Source organism: Falco punctatus, assembly GCF_963210335.1.
Source record: "Falco punctatus genome assembly, chromosome: 4".
NCBI lineage: Eukaryota > Metazoa > Chordata > Aves > Falconiformes > Falconidae > Falco > Falco punctatus.
Window position 1 is genome coordinate 81,797,346 of NC_137583.1, and position 27,755 is coordinate 81,825,100.

Genomic DNA, 27,755 nt, shown 5'->3' on the forward strand with positions numbered 1-27,755 from the left:
TACATAAATAACTGAAAAATTAAATAGAATATATGAAACAGGTAAATCAGCAACTTCAAAACATGTATTTTATTGGTATCAAATGAATTTGTACTATAATTCACACAGTCATTTAATACAACACGTTATTTTGATATTTTTTTAATGAAGAAAAATATTGCCACCAAAAAAATTCCCCTTTTATTTATGGATATGAGAAAAGGTAGATATTATTTTATACAAGCCTGATTTTTATAGACATTATAGTAAAAATCTTTCCTACATCACAACATAAATCAGAAGAGCTGGAATGGTACTTAAGAACATTAGGCTGAGAGACTGTAACCCAAATTACACCTGTTCTTCAATCACTGGCAATAAGGCAACGAGAAAGATCAGCAGAACTTTTACTAACATCTTGTTCCACACAACAAACCAACTCCTGATATTTTGGGGAATAAAAGATGAAAAGCGAAAACTATAATAATCCACAGGAAGACACAAAAAAGTATGGCTGCACAGTAAGGCCTTAAAACAGCAGGATATTTTTGCTAGGTGAATTGTTAGATGATTCTGGAAAATGAACCTTTTTTTTTTTGTCCCCCCTATGGAGAAAGGTCAATACAATCAATCTCTAAATGCGGATTCCAAGAGATTATTATATTTGATTGTATTTCTATCATCAAAATTGACAAGATCATCTAATTCTTGCCTCATGATTGAATTCTCATATCATTAAACTGCAGTTTCCTTTTTTTTTTTTTTTTTTTTTTACTGTATCTCCAGACTTTTAACGTTCTACAAATTTCATAAGAATGGACGTAGTTCTTGGTCCATGGTCAATAATTAACATAGGACACAGGCTCAACCATAAGACTGAGCTGAAAAACCTATCAATATGTATCTTCATCTGGATAGCTCTCTTGAAAATTGACATGTTTTAATCTTCCCTAATCCAGTTTCCTACCTGCTGGAAGTAAAACAAATAATTTAAACCACTGAAGGTGCTTGATACCAGCCTATTTTTATTTTATTTTGCCAGAGACAAGGATCACACACACAGGCAATTATTGAGTTTGTGCTAATAAATTAGTAATTTCCACCTGAAAGATGGCAACTGTTTCAACTAGCTATGCTATTCTAATTCAGTTTCCCATAATCACCTCATCAAACCCATATGAATGCAGAAAAACTATTGATGAATAACCCACCAGTGCTACAGGACTTAAATATTTGATATTGAATCATGAATTTGATTGATTTATGCACAGATAACACAGACCCACCCTCTCACCTCTCCTTAATTTTTTAGAACTGCTTTAGAATTTCCTGTCCCACTCACAGTAAAACTATTTTAAATGGCACCTAGAAGCAGTGCACTATGCAGATATTTCATGTGCTCAGCCACACAAGGCGGCACAACAGCAGCACTGTGTGAAATCATTCAGCCAGTCTTCCTTCACTTACAGTGGAAGCAAAAAGCAGAAGTGTTAACAGCCCAAGCAAAGAATAATCCACTGCAAATTATCAGTGGATATAAAAATACTCTTTAATTTGGTACATTTCTCCACTGCAAAAAGTTCAAAGTGCAAAAAAAAAAAAAAAGAGAACAGAACTTAGTACCTGCCTACATTAGAGAAATCTTCCCTTAAATAATCTAAATGCTGTTTTTACTGAGCTGGTTTTTACAGTTACCCCTGAGTAATTTGGATTCGGTTTTTGGAAAAGGAGAGTACTTTAGAAATAGATAATCAGTAAAATTTGTAAATATTTTTATCTCATAGCTTCTCAGCCAGTAGTACTATAGACAGTACATGAACTTTGCCAATTACAATACTTGCATGTAATGGTAATCAGCTGCAACGTAGAGGACTTAAGAAGATTTGAGTTATAATTTAGAAAGAAACTGTATTAAAAATTATTTGTTATGACTTCTGTTTCAAAACTTCTATATTCACAGTGATACAGTAGGCTGGTCTCAAAGGTATTGAGACAATAATATTGAACCAATAAATATGTAAAATCATTAAATTCAATAAGTATTTATTTTTCATAAAGTATGGCATAAATCAAATACAGTAATATTAACAAAATTTTCTTGAATGGCATCTGCAACTTATCAGCTTGATGATTACAAATTAACTAGTAAAACATTTACATATTAGAATAGAATTTGTGCTGTCTGTGAACAGAAGTGAATGAAAGATAAATGTTCACCCCAAATACCACCAGCTCAAAGTAAATTAGAGCCAAACCTTCATTAACAGATTTATGCTGACAAAGGACCGATCTGATAGATAACTGACCCTTGAAGGTGAACTCTAATTTAGATACTCTGTCCACTTGTGAATTCACAATGCTGGGTTTAATCTAACAATTTCACTAATTTAGATGTTCACCTCACCATTGATTCTTCTTAAATAACTACGCTTAGGAAAGCACCAAGTTGAAAGACAAAGCAATTCCATTGTTGAGATGTTTACTCCTTTATTGTAATGATCATATTGCTGTCATTTTACTAAACAAAGCAAATACAATCACCAACAAATGGTAATTTGCTTGAGAATATGAATGAAAACTTTATCACAGTTTTTCCTCTTTTAGACTGCCAAGCTGAGCTGGCCACGGAACTGGACAACAAACACACTTTAACCTCATTACAACTCCCAGTTAAGAGTTTTCTGTACACTGTAATGACACAGCAATTCCAGTAAATTAATAAAAATAGTTTCAAGAAATCCAGTTTACCATTGCATGGGACAATATATAGCAGTTTAACGTGCAACAGTTAACTGGCAGATACATATATTGCAGCTAAAAATAGTGTTTTTTGGTTCATACTTTCTAAAGGTAAAGTTGACCGCCAATTTAAAATCTTGTTTGTTAAAAACCATGATGGCACATTTAGAAAAACAAGATCCTCGTCTTTTAGTGTGTAATCACATGGGATATTGAGGGACTCCATGAATCTAGGAGATATTTTACTGTCAGGTACCCGACACTGAAAACATTGGTCCATATGATATACTTCACACTCAAAAAAAACATTAATATAGAATTATAGAATGGGTCAGGTTGGAAGGAACCTTTAAGAATCATGTAGTCCAACCCCCATGCCACAGGGAGGGACAGTTTTTCAATAGAACAGGTTGCCCAAAGCCCTGTCTAACCAAAACTTAAGTTTTCCTTAACTATTCCTTAAGATGTATACCAATCTATTTTTACAGTATAGCATTATAGTCAGTAGATAGCCCCAAATCATTCTGATACAGATATTGAACAATAATGATAGTGTTAAACCTATGATCCCGGCAAGAATAAGATTTATTTATCTGCATAATACCCACAAGATAAAAACCTTACAGATTTGGGAGAGATACATGCCAGTCAGAAGAAGAAATACAGAAGCATTTGTGGGGAAAAGTGAACCAATATAGGCTAAATAGTGGGTGAAGTAGATGCTGGATTCCATACATTCAGAAGTAACTTAACTGTTAATAGTCAAAAGCATTTTTGGGGCTGAACAAGTGTCCTGGTTTCAGCTGGGATAGCGCTAATTTTCTTCTTAGCAGCTGGTGCAGTGCTGTGTTTTGGATTTGGTGTGAGAACAATGTTGACAGCACACGGATGTTCTTGGTCGTTGCTGGGTGATGTTTATATTAAGTCAAGGACTTTCCAGTTTCTAAGGCCCTGCCAGCGAAAGGTCTGGAGGGGCACAAGAAAATGGGAGGGGACACAGCCAGGACAGCTGACCTGAACTAGCCAAGGAGGTATCCCATCCCATATGACATGATGCTGAGTATATGTAAGCTGGGGGAAGAAGAAGGAAGGGGGAGACATTTGGCATTATGGTGTTTGTCTTCCCAAGTAACTGTTACACATGATGGAGCCTGGCTCTCCTGGGGATGGCTGAGCACCTGCCTGCCCATGGGAAGCGGTGAATGAATTCCTTGGTTTGCTTTGTTTGCATGCATGGCTTTTGCTTTACCTGTTAAACTGTCTTTATCTCTACACACGAGTTTTCTCTCTTCTACTCTTCCAATGCTCTCCCCCATCCCACTGTGTGGGAAGCGAACAAGTGGCTGCGTGGTGTTTAGTTACTGGCCAGGGTTAAATCATGACACCAAGAAAAAAGAACCAGTTCAAGAACGAGAAAAAGCAAACTAATAAGCAGGCTAAATGACACAGCAAAGGCATTTGAAATAGACTTCAGACAAAGCCTGTAAGCACGTGGCAAACTCACTGTTGAACAATTATAGTGATTAAGAGAGAGGTGAATGAATCTGGCTCAAAACTTTCTAAGTCTAGACCGAGACAACAGTGGAAATTGGTGATATTTACAGTATTTAAAGATTGTGCTATTTATGCAGCAAACACCACAGATGGCACACACATAAAAATACTGTTTACAGCTCATGAAAATTTATCTGTAAACCCAAGGTTTAAGTTTCACGTGTGAAAACTTTCTAAGTACTACTCATTTACAGTGCACAACAGTAATCTTAATCAATAGAGTACAACCAACCCACCATGGCTTGCTTTGCCATTCTTTAGCAAAAATGTAATTCTTTCAAAGAAATATGGACCAGGTTCAAGGTTTTGTTCGGAAGAAAATAACTATGCAGTTGTCTTCTCAAAATATTCTTGGTGTGTAAGCCTTCCCAGAATACTCTGGATATTCCAAATGTCGAAGCGCAAAGAAATGCTCTGGCAATCAATACCAATGATCAGGGAAAATAGTATAATTTTCAAAATAGGCCTATTGCTTTGTGAAGTTATAAAGGTCCAGGTGTGTAGATTCCCAACTAAATTACAGGGTAAGTTGTAGGGATTCAGTTTGACTGTCTCAGGCATCTTGTAAGTGGACAAAATTTAAGATTTAAAAAGGCCTGTTGAGGTAAACTTGCAGAGAAAATTTTAAAAATACATGCTCTCCAAATTAAATGCTTAAGGAAGTTACAAAGAAATACAATTTCAGTGGATATAATTTCTATTATGGAGTATAAAAATAACATAAATTAGACACTTTAAATAATAGACTTAAGGGAACAGGAGCCTTTTCAGAGGGACAAAACCTTTGTGAAACAGTGACCTCTCTACAGAGCCGTGTGGATCTGTGACTCGACTGCTATTCATCCAGCTATTATTCACCTCTCTGTGAGGTGAACAATAACAGAATTTCAGATTCTTCAAGATCATTAAATCCACAATAACAGTTGTTGTCAGAAGTAGAAGACTCCTATAGAGATACAACAACCAAACACGGAAACTCTTTTCAAGGCTGAAAACACAGGTGCTAGGCACAAATTACACAATGTATCAGACCGGCAATTTTCACGTCACTTTGTTAACCAGCAGCCTGTAACTGTGGAATACCTTTTATGCCTGGGCTCAGGCTTACAGGGCTTCTCCAGCTCACCTGTATCTCTCTACTCCCAAATAAAAATACCTAAATCATTAATTATTATGCCAGTGTTTAAAGTCTACTGTTGCCCTTTGGCTGATTTTCAGGCCTCGCAGCAGGTCAGTTTCCATTGTTGCAAAGGAATCCATGTCAGAGACTTGGCTGCTGTGCAATTTATTTGCGTCATGTACGTATGTTTATATATATATATAATTTATAAAATGTGTACAAGTCTTGGCATAAACAGCTCTGAAAAACTTAGCTTAGGCATGCTAAGAAGCTACAAGAAACATCTTTGTTGCTGTCCCTGCAGCTCTCCAAGTACCATCCCATCTATTATGAAAGTAGGTGAACAACCACTGGAGTAACTGCACATTCATACGGCAATACTGAAACACACAGAATCACAGAACGGTTTGTGTTGGAAAGGACCTTAAAGATCATCTAAATCCAACACCCCTGCAATGGGCAGGGACACCTTCCACTGGACCAGGTTGCTCAAAGCCCCATCCAGCCTGGCCTTGGACACTTCCAGGGATGGGGCATTCATTGCCAACTTGTTCAAAATATTTTCCTGCTGACCTGCTACATGCCAGCATATTTATGAAAAAAATGTATAATAACTGATATTGTGAAACATGGAGGAGGTGGTTTTGTTTGTTGCATTTTGGTGGTTTATTTTTGTTTTGGCTTGGGTTTTTTAAGGGTGAGGATTAAAAAGGAAAAATGAATTTTATTATCTCCAGATTTCAAAGAAATTCAAATATGGGACTCCACAAGTGGCTCCTCTTCCTCTAAAGAAGATTTTTTTAACCCTGTTTCAGCTCAGGTCTGCTAAGGAGCCCTATTCCAACACATTCCTGTGAAAGAACATGGTTATCCCACTGCAGAGAAAGAACAACAGACCTAGTGATTGAGCTGTTGACTTTTGAAAAACAACATAGTGGTTTCATAGTTCCCCTAAGATTTAGGATTATATTGGTCTCCTAGTTCTCTTGTCTTTCTCCCTAATATCTGAACAGGAGATACTTAGGTATTTGACAGAAATGAACTGCAAATTTTAATTAATGTTGGCCAAAGTTAGAAAACTCACGAATGTTATCGTCTTGGTTGATGACAGCAGAATATGAGAAAAAATACCATCATAAAAAACCCAAAAAAACCAACACATTAATTTGTGGATGAAAACAGACAGCATGCCTCTACCAAAAAAATGCAAATGCTACCCTAAAACTATAAACATTCTATAGGTTGAGTGAAACATTTGATAACAATATTTAAAAGAAAAAAAAAAAATTCTCAGGCTCAAATTAAGATGTACTACAATAATAATAAATGCTTTAAAATAAATATATATTGTTTATCCCTTTTCACTAAATAACAGTAATTGATAGGAAGAATACACTTTTGGTTTTCTCTGTGCTGTACAACCCCCCACTCTTCTATTTCAATCTAAATTACACATATGACAATATTAAATACATGTAATGTTTTGATTGACAACCCACTCTAACTGGCATTATAGAGATGGATGAGTGAGTGGATGGATGGGCAGGTTTTATTACACAATCCAGCCCTCGCAGAAAGAGAAACAATGACTGGTAAGTGAAATAAAGAGTTTATTCAATTGCTCACTTAAGGGACAAATTATATGCAGCCTAGATAGTATTGCCAGGGGCAAGAAGCGATGGCAGGAGATAAACTGGAAATTAAGGATTATTCATTTCTGTGGAATGAATAAAAAATATGCCAAAACAAGCTTAATATAATGCAGTGTCTGTTTGAAATTTAATTAGAAATTTCTTCAAAGTGACTCTGAAGTAAAACTACTTTGATTCCTAATAGGAAGAGAAGTTTAAAAAATTTTCTTAGAAACTGTCCCAGTTCAAAAGACTGAAGTTTAAATCGCTTCAGTGCAGGGTTTCAGGTTGATCTTAACACTGCCCTCTTGTGCTACTGCCTTAAAATACATTTTCCTTTACATCACAACATGCAAACCATCAGTCAGTAATGGACAGACATTCAGTCAGTAAGTGGGGTTTGATTTTTATTTATAAAAAAAAAAAATAATTCCATGAAATAAGATGAATTTGAAAAAACAATTTCAGTTGTTTTAAAAGTTGTCATCTCAGTCTTTAGTATAGCATTTTTATTATACTGGATGTAAAAAAAAAATATTGGTTACTAGTTTTCTCTCGGTTAAATTTTGCTATAAATTCCTGAAATACGTTTCTGCAATTCTTCTAGTCACTCTTTGGAGTAAGATTACTTAAATTTTCCATGTGTCAAGACTAGCTTAACAAAACATGAACGACAAATATAATTTAAGTAATGAAACAACAACACTAGCATTAAAGTATAGGATAAAATTGCAGGCAGGAAAGAAATAATGCATTGTCTTTATTTCTATTTTTGAGCAGGTTTTGCATCATTCTGGAGGCATATTAGCCACACTGCAGTGCAAGATATCCTAAGAATCTTAACTTCGGAAAGGATTGTGCCTAATCTGTGTTTCACTTTCATCAGTGCTAGACATATCCCACGCCTAACACAATAAATGGACAGCTGAGAGAATAGTTTTCAGAGAGAATAGATTCCTGTAGATTTGGCCTTAAAATCAGAAATACTGGCAGAAACTGTCCAAGCATACTCTTTCCAGTAATACAGCTATGATATATTGAAATATAACTGAAACATAACTTTGCGAGGCACAAACCACATACGTTTCCACCTTCATTTTATTTTCCTCCAAATTAAAAGAAAAAAAAAAGTCTAAAGCAATAAAAACTCCTAAGACATTTCTTTTAAAAAGTATTTAAACAACAGTGTAAACTTCACGTCAGTGAACATGTATTTCCTAACATCCTTCTGCAACTCTTCTGACTGATGTAAAATTTCACATATCAGTGACATAACTAAATAACATGCAATACACACAAACTGATGCACAGACCAGATGTTCAGTGCTGGTCTGCCTGTTTTCTTCTACCAAAGCACTCGCTCCTTAAAAAGGAAACAATTACAGATGGCAAAAGTTGGTATTTGATATACTGTAATTCTCCTGTCTTCACGTAAAGGCAAAATAGAAAGAAGCATGGAAGCAGCATGTTAGGCAAGTGACTGTGACATTACCTGGTTCAGATAACACTTCAGTCCCTGTAAAAAGTCACAGCCAGCACAATCTGGCCTGTCCAGTCATTTTCTGCCCACTACATCATGGAACTGATAAGGAGGGTGCAGCCACTGTAATTTGAAACAACATTCTATATCTGACATGCGTAAGAATATATGTACGTACAGTATATACATTACAGACACATATGTATGTGCACATATGTGTTTATGTAAAAGAAATATATGTCCTGCAAGTCAGTCTGTGAGGCCGCTTGATATTTGTAACATGAAAGTAACTGCCACGTGAACTCAGGTCGCTGATATAGCAGTAAAAGCTGCAAACAGAGTGAAATTCATCCCACAGTTCTTACAGAGTACTGCATGGTTATCAGTAAAACACATGATACGTAGTTTTATTTGTACATGTAAACAACTAGTACCTGTAAATTTCTGCAGCCTGTCAGAGGTCTGTAGTGTCGATACATTCAAAACGTGCTATATGTGGCTCAGTCTGTTCATTTGATTATGTAGCATTTTATTAAATGAGTTCCTCGTAATAATATTAACTGTAGACTTACCCTGGCATTGGTCCATTTCCAGAAAGACTATAAACTTGGCGAGGATTTAAAAGGTACTGAAATTTTCTATAAATTCTGAAGAGGTAAAAGAGACAAGGAGAAAATATTTACTTACATGCTTGGATGTATTTTTTTTTTTTTTAACCTAGCAAATGAAAGAATTAAGTTAACACATACTATAATTATTTGAATTGCAGGATCTCATTTATACAAATAAATATTTGAACACAGCAATTATAATTTACACATACAGTGTATTGTGGACATAAAATTGAGGCAGAAGAACTAAAAGCTATCTACTAATTAAAGGCTGTATATATAGACAAAAAAAAAAGGATAAGCATTAAAATGACACAAGAAAAGGTGAGTCAAAAAAGCATCTGGAAAACTACATCGGTTCCTGTTAAAGTAACTCCGTGGTAAAGGAGAGATTTATGAAATTTATTGCTAATATAAAATTACAAGTATAATTACTTGCAAAAGCAAATTGGCTTTGCCACCCACCAAAAATGTCCCCATAGGCTGAACGACACTCTGAGAAAGCAAATCTACTGTCAGCTACATCTCCTTTGGATTATATTTTAATAGGAAGAAAATGAAAAAGATTCAAACCCATTGTTTTACTTAAATTACCCGTATTTTAAAATTATCTGAATAATAGGAAGCAATTTATTGAAAGAGCATGAAAAGTGTTCTCCTACCCCATAAGGGAACCCTTTTGCTGTCCTACCCCCAGCAAGCATTTCTTTAAATGGCAGAGTATTTAAAAACCTGTAACTTTATAAATTTGAAGTTACTTATCCTAAAGGTATGACAAATATTTTGTTTCTTCATTACAAGTATTAGAAATGTAATTTTCTGCACTAATTACAATGTGGTAGCCGCTTTATTTCTTACATAGAAACAAGTAAGCACATGGAAAAGTTGGAGCTCAGAATGGATAAATATATACTGAGGATCTGTGGAAATAATTAAAATTATAACCCCCAGTTTCTTGCTTTTAGTTTTAATGTTAACATCCTCAAGCTAATTAATATTTTAATGCTTTTAAGAAAGAATTTATTTTTTTCCACTGAAATATCTCTTCATTTCTTTTTACTTCCTTAAATAAAAACACAATAAGAGCTGGATTTTAAGTCAAAATGTTCACATTTTCAAATTCAGCAGAATAAAACTGTCTAGACACAATCTATGTGCTCATTGAGGGACTTCTAAAATTTTGTTTTCTTAATAGCAATGCAGAATTTATCAAGCTAGGTAGAAGACAAGGGTGGAAGATTACTGAATGCAAACAAATTTGTAATTACCCATAAAATTACCAAATTGAAACATTTCTTAACTTCTCAATTATTTAGCAATATCAGCTTCTTCGTAAAGCATTGTGTTCAAACACACCCACAATCTATTCCCGATGCCATTCCTGACAGAAAAAGTCAGTGTGAAATGAGTGGTTTCACTTTGCAGGCATGCACACATCATTGCCAATGGCTGTGATGACAGCTAAATCAGACATTTGAGAGCAGATTTACAACATGGTGTATTTCCATTTCATTTGCAGCACCCTACCATTGTAAAAGGATCCTATTTTTAATTTTCTAGTTAGTATGTGTAAGTTGCTTCTCAGTGACATATAGGCTTTAACCTGGTCAAAGATGCCTAATTTAGTTTGTGCAGCTGACCGTAAGAAGTTCGTGAACAGTATTGTCATGAAATCCCAAAGGCTTAAGAGTTGTTTGCCTGAAAGTTTGGAGCTACAAAACACACTAGCCATTATCTACACTCAAAATACTGTTGTCAGTTATCAGTGAAACTCTATAAAAGACTTCTTATTAATGGGGGAGTTGGGTAACTCAGTAATGAAGAGAGTGCATTGAACAACACTTGATTTAAGTGCATACCATTCACAGGTACTAGTTGAACATCAATACCAGATAATCACTCTATAATGACTCACCAGAAAAGACACATCATGTTTGAAGTTACTGTAACATATTTATGTATGCTAGTCTATGTAAAATTCATAAATTGATGGTTCATACCCATTCATACATTCTCCAAAAAAGAGGAAGAAACTGTGTTTTCCTTCACACTAAACTGTAACCAGACCTCACAGCCTGACACACACAAGACAAAGAAGTGGACAGTGATTTAGCCTTCCAGTTTGGTACCTGCAGTACTAAACCACCTACTGATACTGGCACGTCTCTGAACATCTTGCTTCAACATAGAAGTGAGGAATCGGACATGCTTTCTTTGTGACTAGAGATTTGTGCTGACAAAGCCATGAGGCAGTGCAGTGGGTAATGCCCCAAAAGACAGCTTTTTGTGATGGAATGCAACTGCATGAGCAAAGCCGGTTCATGAAATTGCCACTTCTCACTATCACCTCCAGCAGGTTCTTATCCCATGACGACACTGTTTATCAACAAACAGTTGTGCTTCCATAACCATTTGCAGGGTTATTCTGTGATCTGGAAAACTAAACATTCAATTTAAAATACAAATCCTCAGAAAAAAAAAAAAAAAATCTCCATTGTCATTTTTTTCCCTTCACTTAAATCACATCCATGATCTCATAAAAACCTCAGAACAGTTGTGCTAGCATTAACTAAGGAGGCAGAAAATCATAGCAGGAGTGGCCAGGAGGGCTGGGATCATCTTTAAACGTGAAGAAAATACTCTTGAGCGCACCCTGGGCTAAGTTAGACTGAGCTATCTTCTGAAGTCCTAAGATCACTCCTTTAAAGAGAGAAAAGAGAGACAGAAATGCGTTGGCAATTCGAAACTGGCAGTAAAGCTGACTACACTGGGGGAAAAGCTGGCCATAGCAGTGGCTTGTGCCAACTGGAGGATGCATTTTCACACATCTAGGGGGTGACTATTCAAGATGTGGTCAGTATAGACTTAATTGATCCCTAATGGCAGAGAAGAAAGAAGCCAAGGACTCTTCCCCAAAATTCAAACAAAGCTAGTGATCTCTCCTAGATGGACAGCATTTGGAAAAGATCATTTGAAACTGCTTCTACATTTTGTATCAATGCTAAAAGAAAGCGAAGAAAGCCAGATTAATCAGAAGGTAGGAGGGAAAAGCTACTATGAACCAAAGTTATTTGAAAACAACAAAGGTCAAAGATATCATCAACCTGTACTGTACAGGCACTGAACGTGGAGTCAGCAGGAAACGTCAGTGTACGGAAGCTGATCTCCAGTGCATCCAACCGCACCTTTGTCAAGGAAACAATTGTTTAAACTCACCTACTGGTCAGGCAAATAAATTGGAAAATGGGGAAGTAGAAAACAAAGTAATGAGTATGACAAAACAATACCATGATTTAGAAGGACTCTTATGTGAGAAGCATTACCCTTAACAACAGTCTTTAGAGGCACTACGTTTGTTGTATATTCTTTTTCTGAAAGAAACTAGTTTGTCAATGCTGAACTAAATTTATACATTCCATTCACAGATTACTGAAAGCTGTTGTCTTGATTAGACAGATCTTACAAGCAGACATACAGGACAGCTAGCCCCAGGATGAAATGAACATACTGCATTTTTCTTCTGATGAAATTAACCACATCTGTCCATTTTATGCACAATCACTGAAAACATGTTACAGTGTGATATAACCTAAGGAAGACACTTGACTGCATTTGCTGAACTCCTATCCAATACCATCTTCAATTAAAATTTTTTGGTGTGTGAAAGGCTTAATCTTTTTAATTTGCTACTCTCTCCTTAATAAACATTGAATTGTTTTTTTGTTCTATTTTATTGTGAGCATATGTATTATCCACTGGACCAAATAATTTTAAGTCCAAATAACTGTAAATGCATTTATGTTTCAGGTGATAGGCAATAAGTATTAATCTCTTAAGTATAACTGGGTTATTTTCATAGTTCTTTATTTTGCAATTTTATCTGAAAGTCATAACATTGGGTTTTAAAAGAGAAACCTAGTCAAGAAGAATAATATTTATCATTGTACATTTTGCAAAACTCTGGCTCTTTAATAATCTAAGTTTTAAAATGTATTGACAAGGTAATTGGATATGGTTGTAGAGGAAATATTTTTGTGTTCTGAATGCATTTTTTCTACATATCCATTTGTTTCTCATTGCCCCCCTATTCCAAAAGCACCTAAACTTTTTTACCTTCTAGTGATCCTTAGATCTTTGCATTTGAGATATTTGGAAAAAAAATGTAGTATACTAAAGCAAATATCAGAGTATTATTGAGGGAGTGCATTTATTCAACTGGTTGTCAGGTGGATGCATACATTCTTTCCAAGTCTAAGGGCAATGAAATGGGCTGGGTTACCATATGGCAAGGCATAAAATCTCATACGGGGAACTGTGGGAACACTGGAGTCTTGACAGTATCTGCAATAACCTTTCCGTGTTCAATGAAAGTCAATTAGAAATCATAACCTCATTCATTGTGATCTCTTAAATACAGAAAACCCTAAGTAAAGACTGAAGAATAGCTTTCAGTAAAAGATCACCCTAATCTGAATGAGTCAAGGTAATGAAATTCTCATCTACAAAATTATCAGGTTGTAGTTTTGGGGGTTTTCCCCATCATTGCTATGGAAATCTTACTTTTGTTACAGCCTATCCTTGACTCCTAGCCTCTCAATACCTGAGCAGATTACAACATCACTATAATCAACAAGTCTGACTTGAATCACCGTAACTCTGCATTTTGAAAAGCTATTTATGTCTTCAAATGTCCTGTGATTTTACTTTACACAACATATAATGCCAGAAAATCAGAGGAGAATAGGGGGAAATACAGGATTCTCTTCTTTCCAGTTACTCCTGTGGAGCAGCCAGAAAAAAAAAAAAAAAACAAAAAAAAACCCAAAAAACCCCACCCACGACCAGGAAAAGTAAAAGAGTTAAATATTACTGTTCCCTGAAAATGTTTTCACTCCTTTGATTAAATCTTCAAGATAATATGCACTCTTAACATCCTTATTTTATAATTTTATTATGTTACTGGTATTGATATGAAACATTAACACTTAGAAGGCAGAGGGCAAACCCCTTCTCATCAATTAGTCCATATGTGGATCTTTTTAACCTTTTTGAATCTAGTTTTATATCTAACCATGAGATATCATCTCCTGCTGGTGAATGACTTGAGATATGTTTCCATGACTATGCAGTTGACCTTTTGATGTGCTCCTCCTAACACAGAAATATTGAGTGCAACCCTGACACATTGGTATGCAGTGTAACATTTTATTTTGTGTGGTATCAAAGCCAATGTAAAAGGTTCTCATACTTCACTATATTCAGCTGCTGGTGGCTGCCCTCACACTATACACTTCATTGTGTAATGACACTTGTAGGTAATGGTGTTAGTGAATGAAGCATGTATAAAGCATTATTTTTTTTACATTCAAATCAATCCTGTGATCTCCTTGGCCTCAGTATCAGTTGCATTAACATAAACCGAGAAGTGTCAGACTGCAACACATGAATGGGAATAGGTGCTTGGGAAGGGGGTCAGGATTAAAACTTGCTTTTACCCTGGAGAATATCTGACATTAAATGACATCCCTCACACATTAAGCCCATTCAGATAGTAACACTTGAGACCAATTACCAGCTGGGAACTGAAAGCTGTGAAACAGCATTTAATTAAATTGTTTCTATGTTATAACTAACTATGTAAGTGCAGCTCTCTAACTTGCCTCTCACTTCCCTAATTCCGAACTGGATACCTGATCCACTCACTTCGTATTAGTGCTATAAAAAAAGTCAAGATAAATGCTAGTGCATTACTTTCCAAAAACACCCCTGACTGCAGAGATGACCAGGGTTACCTCACACTGCTGCTGTGTCTGAAACATGGTCCAGCATGGCTCACATTGTTTTGTTATGATTGCAAAGGCATGTTCTTGAAGCTGTTCAGAACTCAACTTTTAGATCTGCCTTTGAAACAGCCAGCATTATTGGCATTACTGATAACCAGGTACACCAGTTCAAGGATTACATCATCAGCTTCGAAACAATAACCTGTTCTTTCAGAGGTCGTTGAATACAGTTTTGGTTAAATGCTCTTCAGCTCTGAGAATTCCCTTAACACCTACTCTGCAGGATTTTGTCCCTTTTGTTAGTTTACTTGAAGGAACACTGTTTGAAAGAAGAAATCTAATGGAGGCGGTGGGGAAGAGGTAGGGAAAGCTGACCTGCTTGCAGTTTACTTGCTTGGTTCCAAGCTTTAGAACCACTCTGGATCCCTCCTTTTTGTGCTTTTGGGTATCCACATCACCCACTATCCACAGGTGTCATCTTCAGTCTGATCCTGGCCAAAAGACCATAAACTTTTCCAAGACATGAAGGATAAATTACAGCATTGACATGGTAAGCTAGTCTATAAAAATTTGGGGATTTAATATGTGATGATAAAAAATGGCCATATTGTTAGCACTTGTGATTCTGAAATACACTCTGAAAAAATCTGCTCAAGGGATAGAAAATTCAGCATTTCTGCCTGAGTTTGAGGGACAGAATAGGAGAAGAATGATCCTTAACTCTGTTTTCCTCTGATACACTAAAATTTAAACATAAATTTAGGCATTTTGAATTTACATCAATGTACTTACTGAAATATATAAAATTAAGTATGTCTTCAAAGTTTGTGTGATTGGACTTTAATACTTTAACTGGATTTTTAGAATGCTTCCTATCTACAGAAAGCAAAAGGTTTCTTTGAGGAAATCTTATGGAGAGGCTGAAGAATCTACTCACTGAACCTGTGAAAGGCAAATCATACCTTAAAAATAGAATACTCTTTCCCATTTAAATTATCAGCCTGTCTGCTTAATTATTACAGAGATTAAAAGAAAAGTTGCAATGCAAAAGATAACAATTCACATCTTCATGCAAATCACACAAAACCATACACTGAATATAGCTGATATGAAATTAAAGTGTTTTATAGAAATCATTCTAGGATTTTAACTGCAAAATTTATAATTATATGCCAGTGTCTACCTCTTCTAAACAGAGCAATGAGATGTTTAAATGTGGGGCATAACAGTAATAAACATCAGATTTCTTTTCATCTACAAATTTTAAATGTTCATTTTTTAAACATATCACAGAGATCAGAATAGAGAAAGACAGGGGAAAAAAAAAAAAAAAAAAAAAAGAAAAAACCCTTACCTTTCTCCTTGTTTCCCACCACTTTTAGGATTGACAAAAACTAAAAGTGGATGAGTGCCTGGAACTGGAGTGATCTAAAAGAAGGGAATAACACAGCCACTCATTAATGCTGTGTGTTGCATTCATTTTTTCCTATAGTAGACAGAAAACAAAAAGCTTAATGCAAACTCTATGTTATGCTATGTAATCCAGCTGGAAGCAATTCCATAATTTGCAATAATCCTTACTTCATTAATTTGCCAGAAATTGCAAGTGACTTTCTTTTTAATGCTGTCTTACAGCTGCAACACCATTTTAACTTATAATTCCATTGAAATATTGATATATATAGGTTATATCCATCAATACAGAAGAAAACTTTAAATGCAAGAAATGCATCACTGATTCTGACAGCAATTTACTATGGAAAAAAGCAATGAAGAAACTGTATTTTGTAGTGAGAAAGGACACTATACTATAAAGGTCAAATATAGCTATATGAAATTTTAAACTTGACATATTTTTTTTTTTAATTACAGAAACCTGCAATATTTGGTATGATATGAAATCATACACTTTTTAAAATTTAACCACCATAAGAATAGTGAGTTCCTTTACACACCTTAGAAAGCTAGAAAACTAAAAAGTAGAGGAGAAAACGTGGGAGAAGAAAAAGCCTAAGGAAAAGAATGGAGGAGGATATACTGAAGGAAACAATGAATTCTACCACGCTTTTTAATTCTTTTGTGCTTAGAAAGTTGTACATGGTCACGTTAATGTTTAGCTTTACAAACTAACACCTTCTTTCTAAGTAACAGTGTTAGGCTGCACTTTCAGGTACTGAAATGAGATGTGCATGTTCATTGCCTTTGCTCCATAGACTTGAAGAGCACACAAAAAATACATCAGACTATCTCTCTCTCTAATATATATATATATTTAAAACCATAAAGCTAGATTATTCATATTTTAAATTATCATTTTTAGACATATATCTAGTATGGTTAAAAGCAGATGGACTTTGAAGGCAACATCTCCTAAGTCACACACTAACTTAGGAGATGAAGCTTAGACTGTCTCTGTTTCAAAATGGTACATTGAAAGCTCTTGCTCCAAATCCTTATTCCTGAAATAACAGGGTGTTTTTCAGCTGAAGATTTCATAAAATGTAATTTGAGGCAGAACCCAAGAAACATGAAAGCTTACAAGTTTTACAGGCGTCCTATTAACATAGGCACATAATCCTATAGGCATGTAAAAGCATTTTTCTTCTAGTAGGAAGTGTTAGGAACTAGAGTATCAACACCATCTATAACTTCTCAAAAAATGGATCCAAATCTGTTGCAATATATACCACAAATAATGAAAAACTCCAGCAAACTCAGTGGAATTAAACCTAGCATAAAAACACTCGGTATCACATTCTAGCACAGTATGTTGTTACAGTAAAGTGCTGTATGTTGAAACATATATCAAATTGCAGGATATAGTGAAGTTTGTCATATATTTAATTTTTATCTACTGTTTTAATCAATTTTAGTTATTTAGCCAATTCCCATGATGTTTGTTCCTGTGAACTAAATGTAAACCAACGGTGCTCATTGTGACAGAGATGGACTACCTACTGAAATCCCTTAGGACGCAGGTTAATTAATGGGACTCATCCTAAGGTTATACATGATCTATTACTTCCTCTAATTAGAAATAATAATCCTGATCATTATGCTGGTTAGCTAGAAAGAAGCAAGATGAATGAGCTTAACTATGATTAATTGTCTTTAAGTCGTGCAGATCTCCAGTGCCACTAAGTTATCTGCTCACTGCTGTCTGATGGAAGGAAGGTTTGGTCTTGATACTTTTCTCAACAAAAGCTGAATTAAGAACTTGTTTCTATTTTAAATCTTTTATTTCAAAACTTAACTGTATTATTACAAGTAGAAGGTTTTGGACCATCAAAAAAAATCTAATAACCAGTTCATATTCCACTGAATTGCAAAATAAGGTCTCTTAATTCCTTACAGATCTGCATATTACTTTTCCAGATAACACAGATCTTTCTATATAATAAACAATGCAACTAAAGGGTTAGACTTAATTGGTGAACATTTTCAAACCTTAATCTAGTATGATTTAAAGGCAATCTCCATTAAGTTCTTGGACAAGTAACCTAAAGTTTTAAAAATATATATATATGGTGGACCCACTATATATAGCTTCTCCCATACTGAAAACAGTTCCAACAGAAGCAAGATGAAGATTTGCTGGGTATCCTTTACATGTTACCTTGGGAACTCAAATGACAAACATGCAGTTAATATAATCATCAAGCTTTCTAAATAAGAAAGGTTCCAAAAAAGTCACAGAAGTCCTTTTCTTGTTCACTGAAGATCATTTTAAAATGAGACTATGCCAGCAAAATTAGAGTATTAGAATCAGAGAAACACGGTTTGGCCAGATACAGGGGAATTAGAGTAGTATACTTTGATCAGCTACAGAATTTTTTTGCTCCAGACCATCTTTAGGCAAAATAATAACATTAATTACCAGGTATATTCATGAAACCTTATGTCTTTGTGGAAATAGTTCCAAAATCATATAATCTGTGAGTGGGAAAAAAACCCAACCCTAATAGTCTCACTGATCCCAGTGTTTCACTACAGCATCCTTTGAGATCCACTCAGCCTTCACAATGGTCAGGTTATTATTATTGATTCCAACCAAAAAATTAATAGCTGGTGCTAAGATGGATTCCTGTTACTTGAAACCAGTTTTACCCAACAGAGGAAAAACAAATAATCAGCAAATTAGGGTCATCACTGCAGAACTAATTCTAATGTTATCACCATTATTACAAACCAGTATTACATTATGCAATATGTTACAGATGAGGTATTACAGAACAATACCAAGCACTTCAGAGAACACCTCAAATCCATTCAATAATTATTCTGCCATCTTAGTCCTCACTCTTTCTTTCTCACTTTCACAAGTGATAATAAATAAAAGCAATGATTAATCCTAGGCTTTGGATTAATAATGGAAACAGAAGACAGAACATTAAGTTTTGGATCCTACTAACAAATTTATTAATCTTATGCTCTAATAACCTGAAAGCAGAAATTTTAATAATTTAATGTTGTGTTTGCAAGACTCAGTGGTGCTAGGAGTTCATGATTTTGAACAGACCAGGTATTACATCCCAGGCACTGCATCACATGAGTGGGAAACAGAGACTTGAAAAATACCTGAAAATACATCATGAGTGTAAGCAATCTAATGTTTAGAGTAAAATCAAAATTCATAATGATACATGGCACTGCTAATGAAAGGAGATGCCAGAGATGGTCCTCTGTCTAGAAGAGTTGGGCTCACTGGGATTGCACAGATATCACCTAAGCGTTAGAAAACTGCCATGCTTCCTTTATCACCAGTTTATTAGTCACACTGTGACTGATTAAGCAGTTCTTGAGCTTTCTCTCCATGAATACTCCAGCCTTTTTGATTCATGCTCTGTTACAGACAATCTGGATAGTAATGCAGCCTATAAGGATGGCAAATAGAGGGAAAGACCCTTGAAAGTCAAGAATAAAGATTGCTGTAATATCCTACTAGACCGTAAATGGAGCAGCCATGTGACTGCATAGGTTTTACAGTTGTGGGTGTGGGTTTTTTTTTTGTTTGGGTTTCTTTTTTTCCCTTTTTTGGGGTTGTCATAACAAGAATGTTTCACTAACCTAAAAAGATGAAACAATAATATAAGCCTTTCTATCCTGACACAATAAGGTATGTCATGAAATAATTACAAGGTATACAGCATTTGATATAGGACAATGGAATCTTCTACATTTTACTGAACCTCAACTGCAACATATCAAAAGATAGAGAGAACAGTAAACCATGTATATTAAACACATTCTATCACGATGATCTTTAAACTCCTGAGGAAGTAAAGAAGCAGCAGCATCATATATGTCAACATTGATTTTGCTCAAAACTACTCATATAGCAAGGGAAAGAAGTCAAGCAGTTCAGGCAGAACCACTGGCATATGCCTCTAAGTCACCTCCCTAAAATAACATTAGCTCATCACAAACACAACTTTTTCTTTTAAATAGAAAACTCTTCCATTTTTATTCTAGATATCACTATTACTGAAACCACCTAATTCTCTCCACTCTTAATTTTGATGTGCCAAATACTCTACTTGGAAATATCTGGACAAAAATAATCCTTGAAATCTACTCCATCCATCTATTAATTAACAGGTCCAAATGAGAAGAGTGAACAGTTATCAAGACGGACTCAGATTTATAATGTAAATTCACATAGTGCTGCATGACAGTTAATAGAACAATTGAGTTCACATTCACCCCACAATACAAGTGTTTCAAAGCTAGTTTTCCCTCCCCCTTAATGTCTTGGAAAATCCTACCAATCACTTGAGAGGCAGATTTGCACCACAGGATTCCTGTGCAGATGGAAGAATGTATCTATTGTACTATTAAACATGTAAAAGTGAAACATTAGGGAAGTGAACATATAGGAAATATTTCACTTTAAAGATTGCTCACTCCATCGTTGTCATATGTACAAGTATCTCCTTAAAATTAAAATAACAATAATCACACCTGAAGACCTTGTCCATCTACGGTGACGGAATTTGCTCTTTGCATTTTGTTCCGTTCTCCCAGTTTGTTCATTTGCTGGGGGCAACTCTTTTCTTTTTTCACTGTTGCCTGTCTTTCCTTGAAAAAAGAAGAAAATGGAACATTTTAACTCATTATGGAATGCTATACAACTGTAACTGAGACTGTGCCTCCACAAAGTTTGTTTTTGACTAGATAGTTATGCCAGATTCTGCTGTAATGAAAATGAGATCTCAGTCTAGTTATTACACAATGTCTGGCCACTTCACATAACATCTGTCTATGTGCCTGGACATTCCATAATGACTAGGCAATAGATGGATGAAAAGTGTGCAGTCACAACACAAATTAATGCAATGATGTGAAAAGATTATCTGACATTGCCAGGATGGCATTCTGAAACTTGAAACCCAATCATACAATATACTTGATTGTTTGATAAGCGCACTGATAAGAGATTAGCTATTTATCAAAATTCCATGCTAACTGCTAGCAAAGGTTGGATGCTTCAAGAGTACTTTACCACTTTGGCAAAATACACCTGTTTTAAAAGTACCACAATCAATTGGCTGAATGGCTTTTTATAAAATACTTATTTTCTATCAGAATGAAACCAGAATCTACATCAGATTCTAAGCCACTGACAACTTTTGGTGCTGATACACATCACAATCAGATGGTTATTTGAAAGAGGAAGGCTCAGAAGTATGTTGCTGTAATCATATTTTCAACTGTTGTCAGGTCATTTCCCAGAACTCTGAATAAATAAATCATAATAATAATAAAGTCCTTGCTCTTTGTATCTCATTTATCCTATTTATAAACGATACCCAGCATGTCCTTTTAGGTTGCCCAAAAAAGCACCATAAATTAAGACAGCAGATGTTTATCAAATAGAATCAGTGTCCCCAATCCTAACTGCAGCCCAGCCACTTTCCTCACTTCACAAGTGCAAGAAGGCTTTAAACTAGTCAGGGAAACGGGCTGGCACAAAGCTTCTGCACTAGAACGGAGCATGAAGCACACTGTTGCACCCCCTACAACTGCACCCAGTAAGCAGTTCATTAAATGTTACCATTTACGTTCCATTCCAGGCCAAACACATCTCTGTGCTACCTCTGATAAAGCCTTAGGGTTTGCACTAGCAATTAACCCACGTCATTCTTTCTGGAGAAGTTTGAACAGGTAAGAAGCACTGACACAGATTCTGGCAGGAAGGGAATAAATCCCAGCTTAATATAGTGCCTTCTAACACATATGTGGACCCAAAGATCTAAAGGTTTTTATGCTACCTCTAGTCTCCTTAAATCTGGAGACTGACTCAGCCTTGATCTAGTCTTAATACAAACAGTGGTTCAAGTCATCCCAAGCTGCTGTGGGTAGCCAAGTATGTTGAGCAACTGTGGCAATATGATCACATTTTCTTTAAGAGGACTGACAAACCTATGCCACAGGAAAAAAAAGAAAACAAAACACCCAACACCAACCAACCAACACCCCCCCCCCCCCAAAAAAAAAAAAAAAAAAAAACAACACACCAAACCCCCCCCCCAAAAAAACCAACAAAAAAAAAAAAAAAAAAAAAACCAACAAAAAAAACACAACAAACACCCAAACAGGGGAGCCTAGGCTATTTCCTGCATGCAGTGAGATTCCCAAGAGGTTAGGTAACTGAGTCTTGGATGCTTTAGTTCAAGAGGAGGTCCAAGAATCTTGACTGCAATATCACTGTTTTAAACAGGAAACAGGAAAAGCAATTAGAGCTGTTCATCTCAGCCCTAATCTTCAAAAAATGAATACTGTCCATACCACTTCTAAAGAAATCACTGGCTTGGCACCTATTTATTTGATCATTTTTTAGAAACTAGAACTAGGATGAGGCACCCAAAGAGAATAAAATTTGTGAAACAACAGAAAACATTAATGCACGATGGTATTGGTTAATGCCAAGGACAGCGTGTAAGAAACTTCAGTATGAAGGAAGGTTCACACTTCATTACATATATAAGCCTTGGGGTTTTAAACAACTTTGTGAATAACTACCTTTAAATGTCACTACATTTTATAAGAAGTAATCATACAATGTTAGACAGGATTTTATATTATGGCCAAATCTGACTCTTGGATATTCCAACATCTTCAAAAAACTAAATCAGATGTCAGTAATGCAGACACATAGCTAGTAAAAAAAAAAAAAAAACAAAAACGATTTCTAACAAAAATCACAGATGGAGAGCAAATTTTAAAGAAGTCTATTAAAATGTTAAGCTAAATGATATATTTGATAGTTCAAAGAAAAAGGTAACAGAAAGGAACTGATCCAGCACAATAAGTATGTGCATTTAGAGAAGTTAAAAAAAACCTGTTCAAAAGAGGCCTACTTATAAAGTGTGGCACTAAAAATCTCTTGCATATATCACGCTATTACTTAGAGGAAAAGTATTTATACACTGCTGAGAACTGTCTTTACATAAAGGATGCTTACCACAGTGCCCAAACCTGCTGTTATCAATCACTCATGAGCAAAACGCAGTAACAATTACCTCAAGCAAAGTTTTGGATATTTTTTTTTTGTTCCAGCATGATACAGCAAATATCCTCAGCTGGCCATGGCCCTATGACCGCTGCATTAGCAACATTCCTTCTCTAGTTTACACTGTCCCATAAGCAAAACAATTGTTTAACTCAGACAAAGACAGCTTCTCCTAAGCAGTGATTACACAAGATTAGGCCATACATCTCAAACAAAATAAAAGCAGAAGTATATTCATGATACAGATTGTCTAAGAGTTTTATTTAAAAAATCAGATATGGATACCTGACCTCATTATCATTGAGGGTCTGCTTCCTTTCATTATGTTTTTTGAAGAAAGTAGAAATAAAGTATTTCATATCACCCATCTTACATGCACATGACAGAACAATACACGTCACCACATGTACTAATAGTGCTCTCTGAAACATTTTGAAGAAGCTGATAGGAGATTCTAGATTTCCTAGACTTATATAGCCTATAATTTTTAGATATGTGTTATACTAGCGAGGATCTGACTTAGTTTATATGAAAGAATATAACAATGCATATTTTAATTTTACTGAATAAACCTATTAATGGAACACAAAAAGATTTACCATTTCATTAAAAAAAAATCTCTTTTAAATATTCTTGCACAGATACCTTGTTCTATCTATGAAAGAGAATATATGAAATAGGCTTCCTAATCCAGTTGTACATGACTTTGAATAACTTTCTTTCAGGAACAATAACATTACTAAGCTATCTGAGAGTGTCAGGAACTAAACAGTGTCATTTTTTAATAAGATAATAACAGTTTAATAAAATCATCTGTGGATAATAGCCTACAAATTCTAGCAATGTTAAGACAAATATTTGACAGACATTGAATAAATGTTTTAAAGAAATGCAAAAATTTATTTTTCAAGATAAGAAATGTTTTTTACAACAGTTGTGCTGTATTTATGATCTTGTTAATTAAAGATTACAAAATGATTAATGCATCTGTGAACCATTTTGTTTAGTAGACATGCATGAGGTTGATAGAGATACCAAACACAGCATTTTAAAAGCTATTGTACATTTTGATGGCTCAAAGAATCAAGCTTTTCTGGTTTTTTGGTATGTGCCAGAGCACATACCTTTCAAAATAGCATTTACCACAACAAAAAAATTTTCCATCCATTTTTGCGCCTGTCATGCCTTCCTTTTTCCCCTTGAACTTCCACTTTGAAGTCAATATCCATTAACTGGAGCTTTTACCATTCAGTATTGCTCCAGAGTGATCACTATCAGATAAGAACTACTCAAATTTTATCTATCCCTTATTCATTCAAATAAGATAAAAATATTGATAAATAAGACAGGGAAGTTCAAATGATAACACAGAATATCATGTCTATATTTTTCAGTTCAGCCCCAAAATGCACTTTATAGCAAAAAGAATGTACAATATCATGATCCGTTAGTACTCGTGCGTACATGGATGCCTCCCGTTACGCACCTCAGGGAGTAAACCTCCTAAAGTGGGTAGCGTCTGTTGGAAAAAGAGAATGTTAGGCTGCAACACTGAACAGCTGGAATGGCAAGGGGCACGCAGAGAGCACTCACGAGGAATGTTACCTTGCAGCAGTTGCATTTCGCAACAAATGTACACAGCACTTTTTTTATACATTTGCACAACCATACGCCTCCCATGTTTTGGCTGTCATGTGATATAATTTAAATTACAGGAAGTATGTGTGGGATCATCTTAGCACCAGCTAAAAATATTAAAAAACCTGAGGACTTAATTCTTTCAAATAGTAAGAAGAGATACTTGGTACCTGGGGAACGTTCTTATTATTTTATCTTCCAAGTCTTCAAATTCTCATCACAAGTGAGGAATTTACAAAGATTTCTTCTACTACAATTGACAAGCTATACTACATTCATCCTCACAAAGTATTTCTACTCCTTATATAGAGGTACAGTCTTTTCCTTTACATAAAACACTAACAACTAGAAATAGCATACTCTCGTCATAGCTGTTATAAGAGAACAGATAAATAGCAACTAATGACTAACAAGTTACCCCTTTACATTTTAACTGCTGACACAGAATCAAGTGCCAGTGCAGCAAAACCTACTTCTTCTCACCTTGCCTCTTAATCAACAACTGCAACACTATTTTTCTGGATCATTTTGTGCACAGGTGATATTATTTAAAACAATCTATTTTATAAATTAAAACCCAATTTATTTATACATTTAATAAGATTGTAAAGCCATTAGCGAATGGTTAATACTATTACACAGTTTCTCAAGTAGCTACTGAAAACTTGAGATTACTTCTGTATAATAATTTTTTTATACTGTATGCCTTCAGATGAGGATATACCCTAAAACCCAACTTGGGGGTGGGGATACATATGGAGAGAACCAAATTCTATGTTAATGTGCATAAATCGAAACAGTTATTAAAAATATCTTATTATAGAACTGTAAACTTGAAAGATATTAATTAGAGGAATTTGGTCATAGAAGATCAAATAGAATGCATGGAATACCACGTAAAGGTATCCTCAAATGTTTGCAGGATGAATGCTATGGAAGTTTAAATATGTGACTTGAATACCAAACTGATGCTTTGTTGTTTTTTGGGGTTTTTTTAAGGAACTTGGAGGACGGTTGCTCGATGGTTCTTTAGAGCTATTTTGTTTAATGATACTGGAATACCCAAGGGATGCAAAATCTCTCCTTTAATATGCAATGAAATACTAGAATGGTTACTCCTAGGCTGTCATTTTGTAAACCTATGCGGTATTCAAGACCCTGCTTACAAAAATTCCATTCAATGCAATTTCTGTCCATGGTTACACAGTTCCATAGAACAATCAAAGAGAATCAAAGATTCAGACACCCTGAAAACTGCAAAACCCCACTACCACTAGCCTAAAACCCTGGGGAGCAAACTATCTGTAATATCTATTAGATACCACATCCAACTGTGATTTAGATGTGCTAAAATATTTTGAAAATATACTTTTCAAAATTTTCTCCATATTTCCTGCTCTAATCTTGTTGTCCATATTAATCAAGAAAAGCCAATATTAGGACACAACCTTGAAAGGTCATAGAACAGTAGCACAATCCCCAGCTCTACATCCATGGGCCAAAGCTAAAAGTCACCCTGTGGACAAGCGTAGCAACCAATTCACTAGCAAAAATACTGTCTAGTGATCTGCACATGTCCATACTGTAAATGAAAGGTAAGGTTTCTAATTTATCTGAAAGCTGTCTTGACAGAAGTATTTGCAGCTAGGAAAAAAGAAATAATAATCATTATATCAATCAGGAGATATTTTGTCACCTGTACTACCAGTAGCCAAAATAAGTGGAAAAGGACAGTGCTGGAATGGAGACGATGTCATTAAAGAATACCTTCCAAAATAGCTGACCCCAAGACTGTTCTGAACAAGGAATCACTACATGGTAACTTCATGTATATATATATATATTGTGTTGCTTGTTTAATATGTCTTAATAAAGATTTAAAGGATTACATATCAAAATCACAATCAAGTATTTTTTATTTAGCATGTTGACCCTAGTTCATTATTTTGGCTGAAGGTAGCTTGCCTTACATCTTGCAACCATTCAATATGTGCATCAACATGCAACAACAGTAGGGCTCATGACTTTTAATTTGTAACCTAAAAAGAACTCTGTCTATAGGATGTAATTATATACACTATCCAAGAAATAGAAAGTAGTTGGGAAAGAATTTTGAAAATAAAAACATCTTAAACTCCAACAGGAGATCATGTAAGGAATAAACTTAGGGACAGACAGTAGTGATGAGCTGTGGGCAGGCAACTAGGTATAACTTAAAATGATTGAGTGGCTGCCATTTCAGTTTATCAGCATCTTATTATTTTAACATCGAACTGTGTTTGCCGAACAGATAATTAGTTAGGAAGATACATTTTCCTCCAGGGCAATTATTAATTTCCTTCTGACTTCAAAGAAATGAAAAAGCTCTTAGTGTAGATAAGCACACCATTATATTTCAAGTCTGTTTTAGATTCTCAGAGAAGTGAATCTGCAATACGATATACAACTGAAGAGAAGAAGTGTTTTGTTTTGGTTTTTAAATCTGTTTCAGTTGCTATGTCATTACTTAATATTCAACAACCAGATTTAAATCCCCACCCCACAAGCATATAGATTCAAATAACGGTTTTTTTGTAATACCTTTGTTCAGAAACTCAGAATAAGGTTACTACTCAACTTCAAAGGATTGAGTTGCTCATAACTAAGGTGCTTACACACTGCACTGACTTTCTGTGCTCCATGTTGAGGTTGGATTCAACTCAGTTAAA

At 35.1% G+C, this 27,755-nt stretch overlaps 1 protein-coding gene across 7 annotated transcripts in view; it reads right to left on the reverse strand.

The window, feature by feature from the left end:
• Positions 1 to 27,755, reverse strand: part of DGKB (diacylglycerol kinase beta) — a 389,225-nt gene that overhangs the window by 236,788 nt on the left and 124,682 nt on the right. For 5 of the 7 annotated variants that reach the window (XM_080383930.1, XM_080383931.1, XM_080383928.1 and 2 more), the window contains 4 exons: positions 24,896 to 24,928; positions 20,859 to 20,975; positions 16,252 to 16,325; positions 9,076 to 9,150 (listed from right to left, as the gene is read on the reverse strand). In XM_080383930.1, the coding sequence (XP_080240056.1) occupies positions 9,076 to 9,150; positions 16,252 to 16,325; positions 20,859 to 20,975; positions 24,896 to 24,928 (299 nt within the window). The remainder of the gene's footprint in view (positions 1 to 9,075; positions 9,151 to 16,251; positions 16,326 to 20,858; positions 20,976 to 24,895; positions 24,929 to 27,755) is intronic. The other 2 variants (XM_080383932.1, XM_080383934.1) reach the window with 1 other exon arrangement.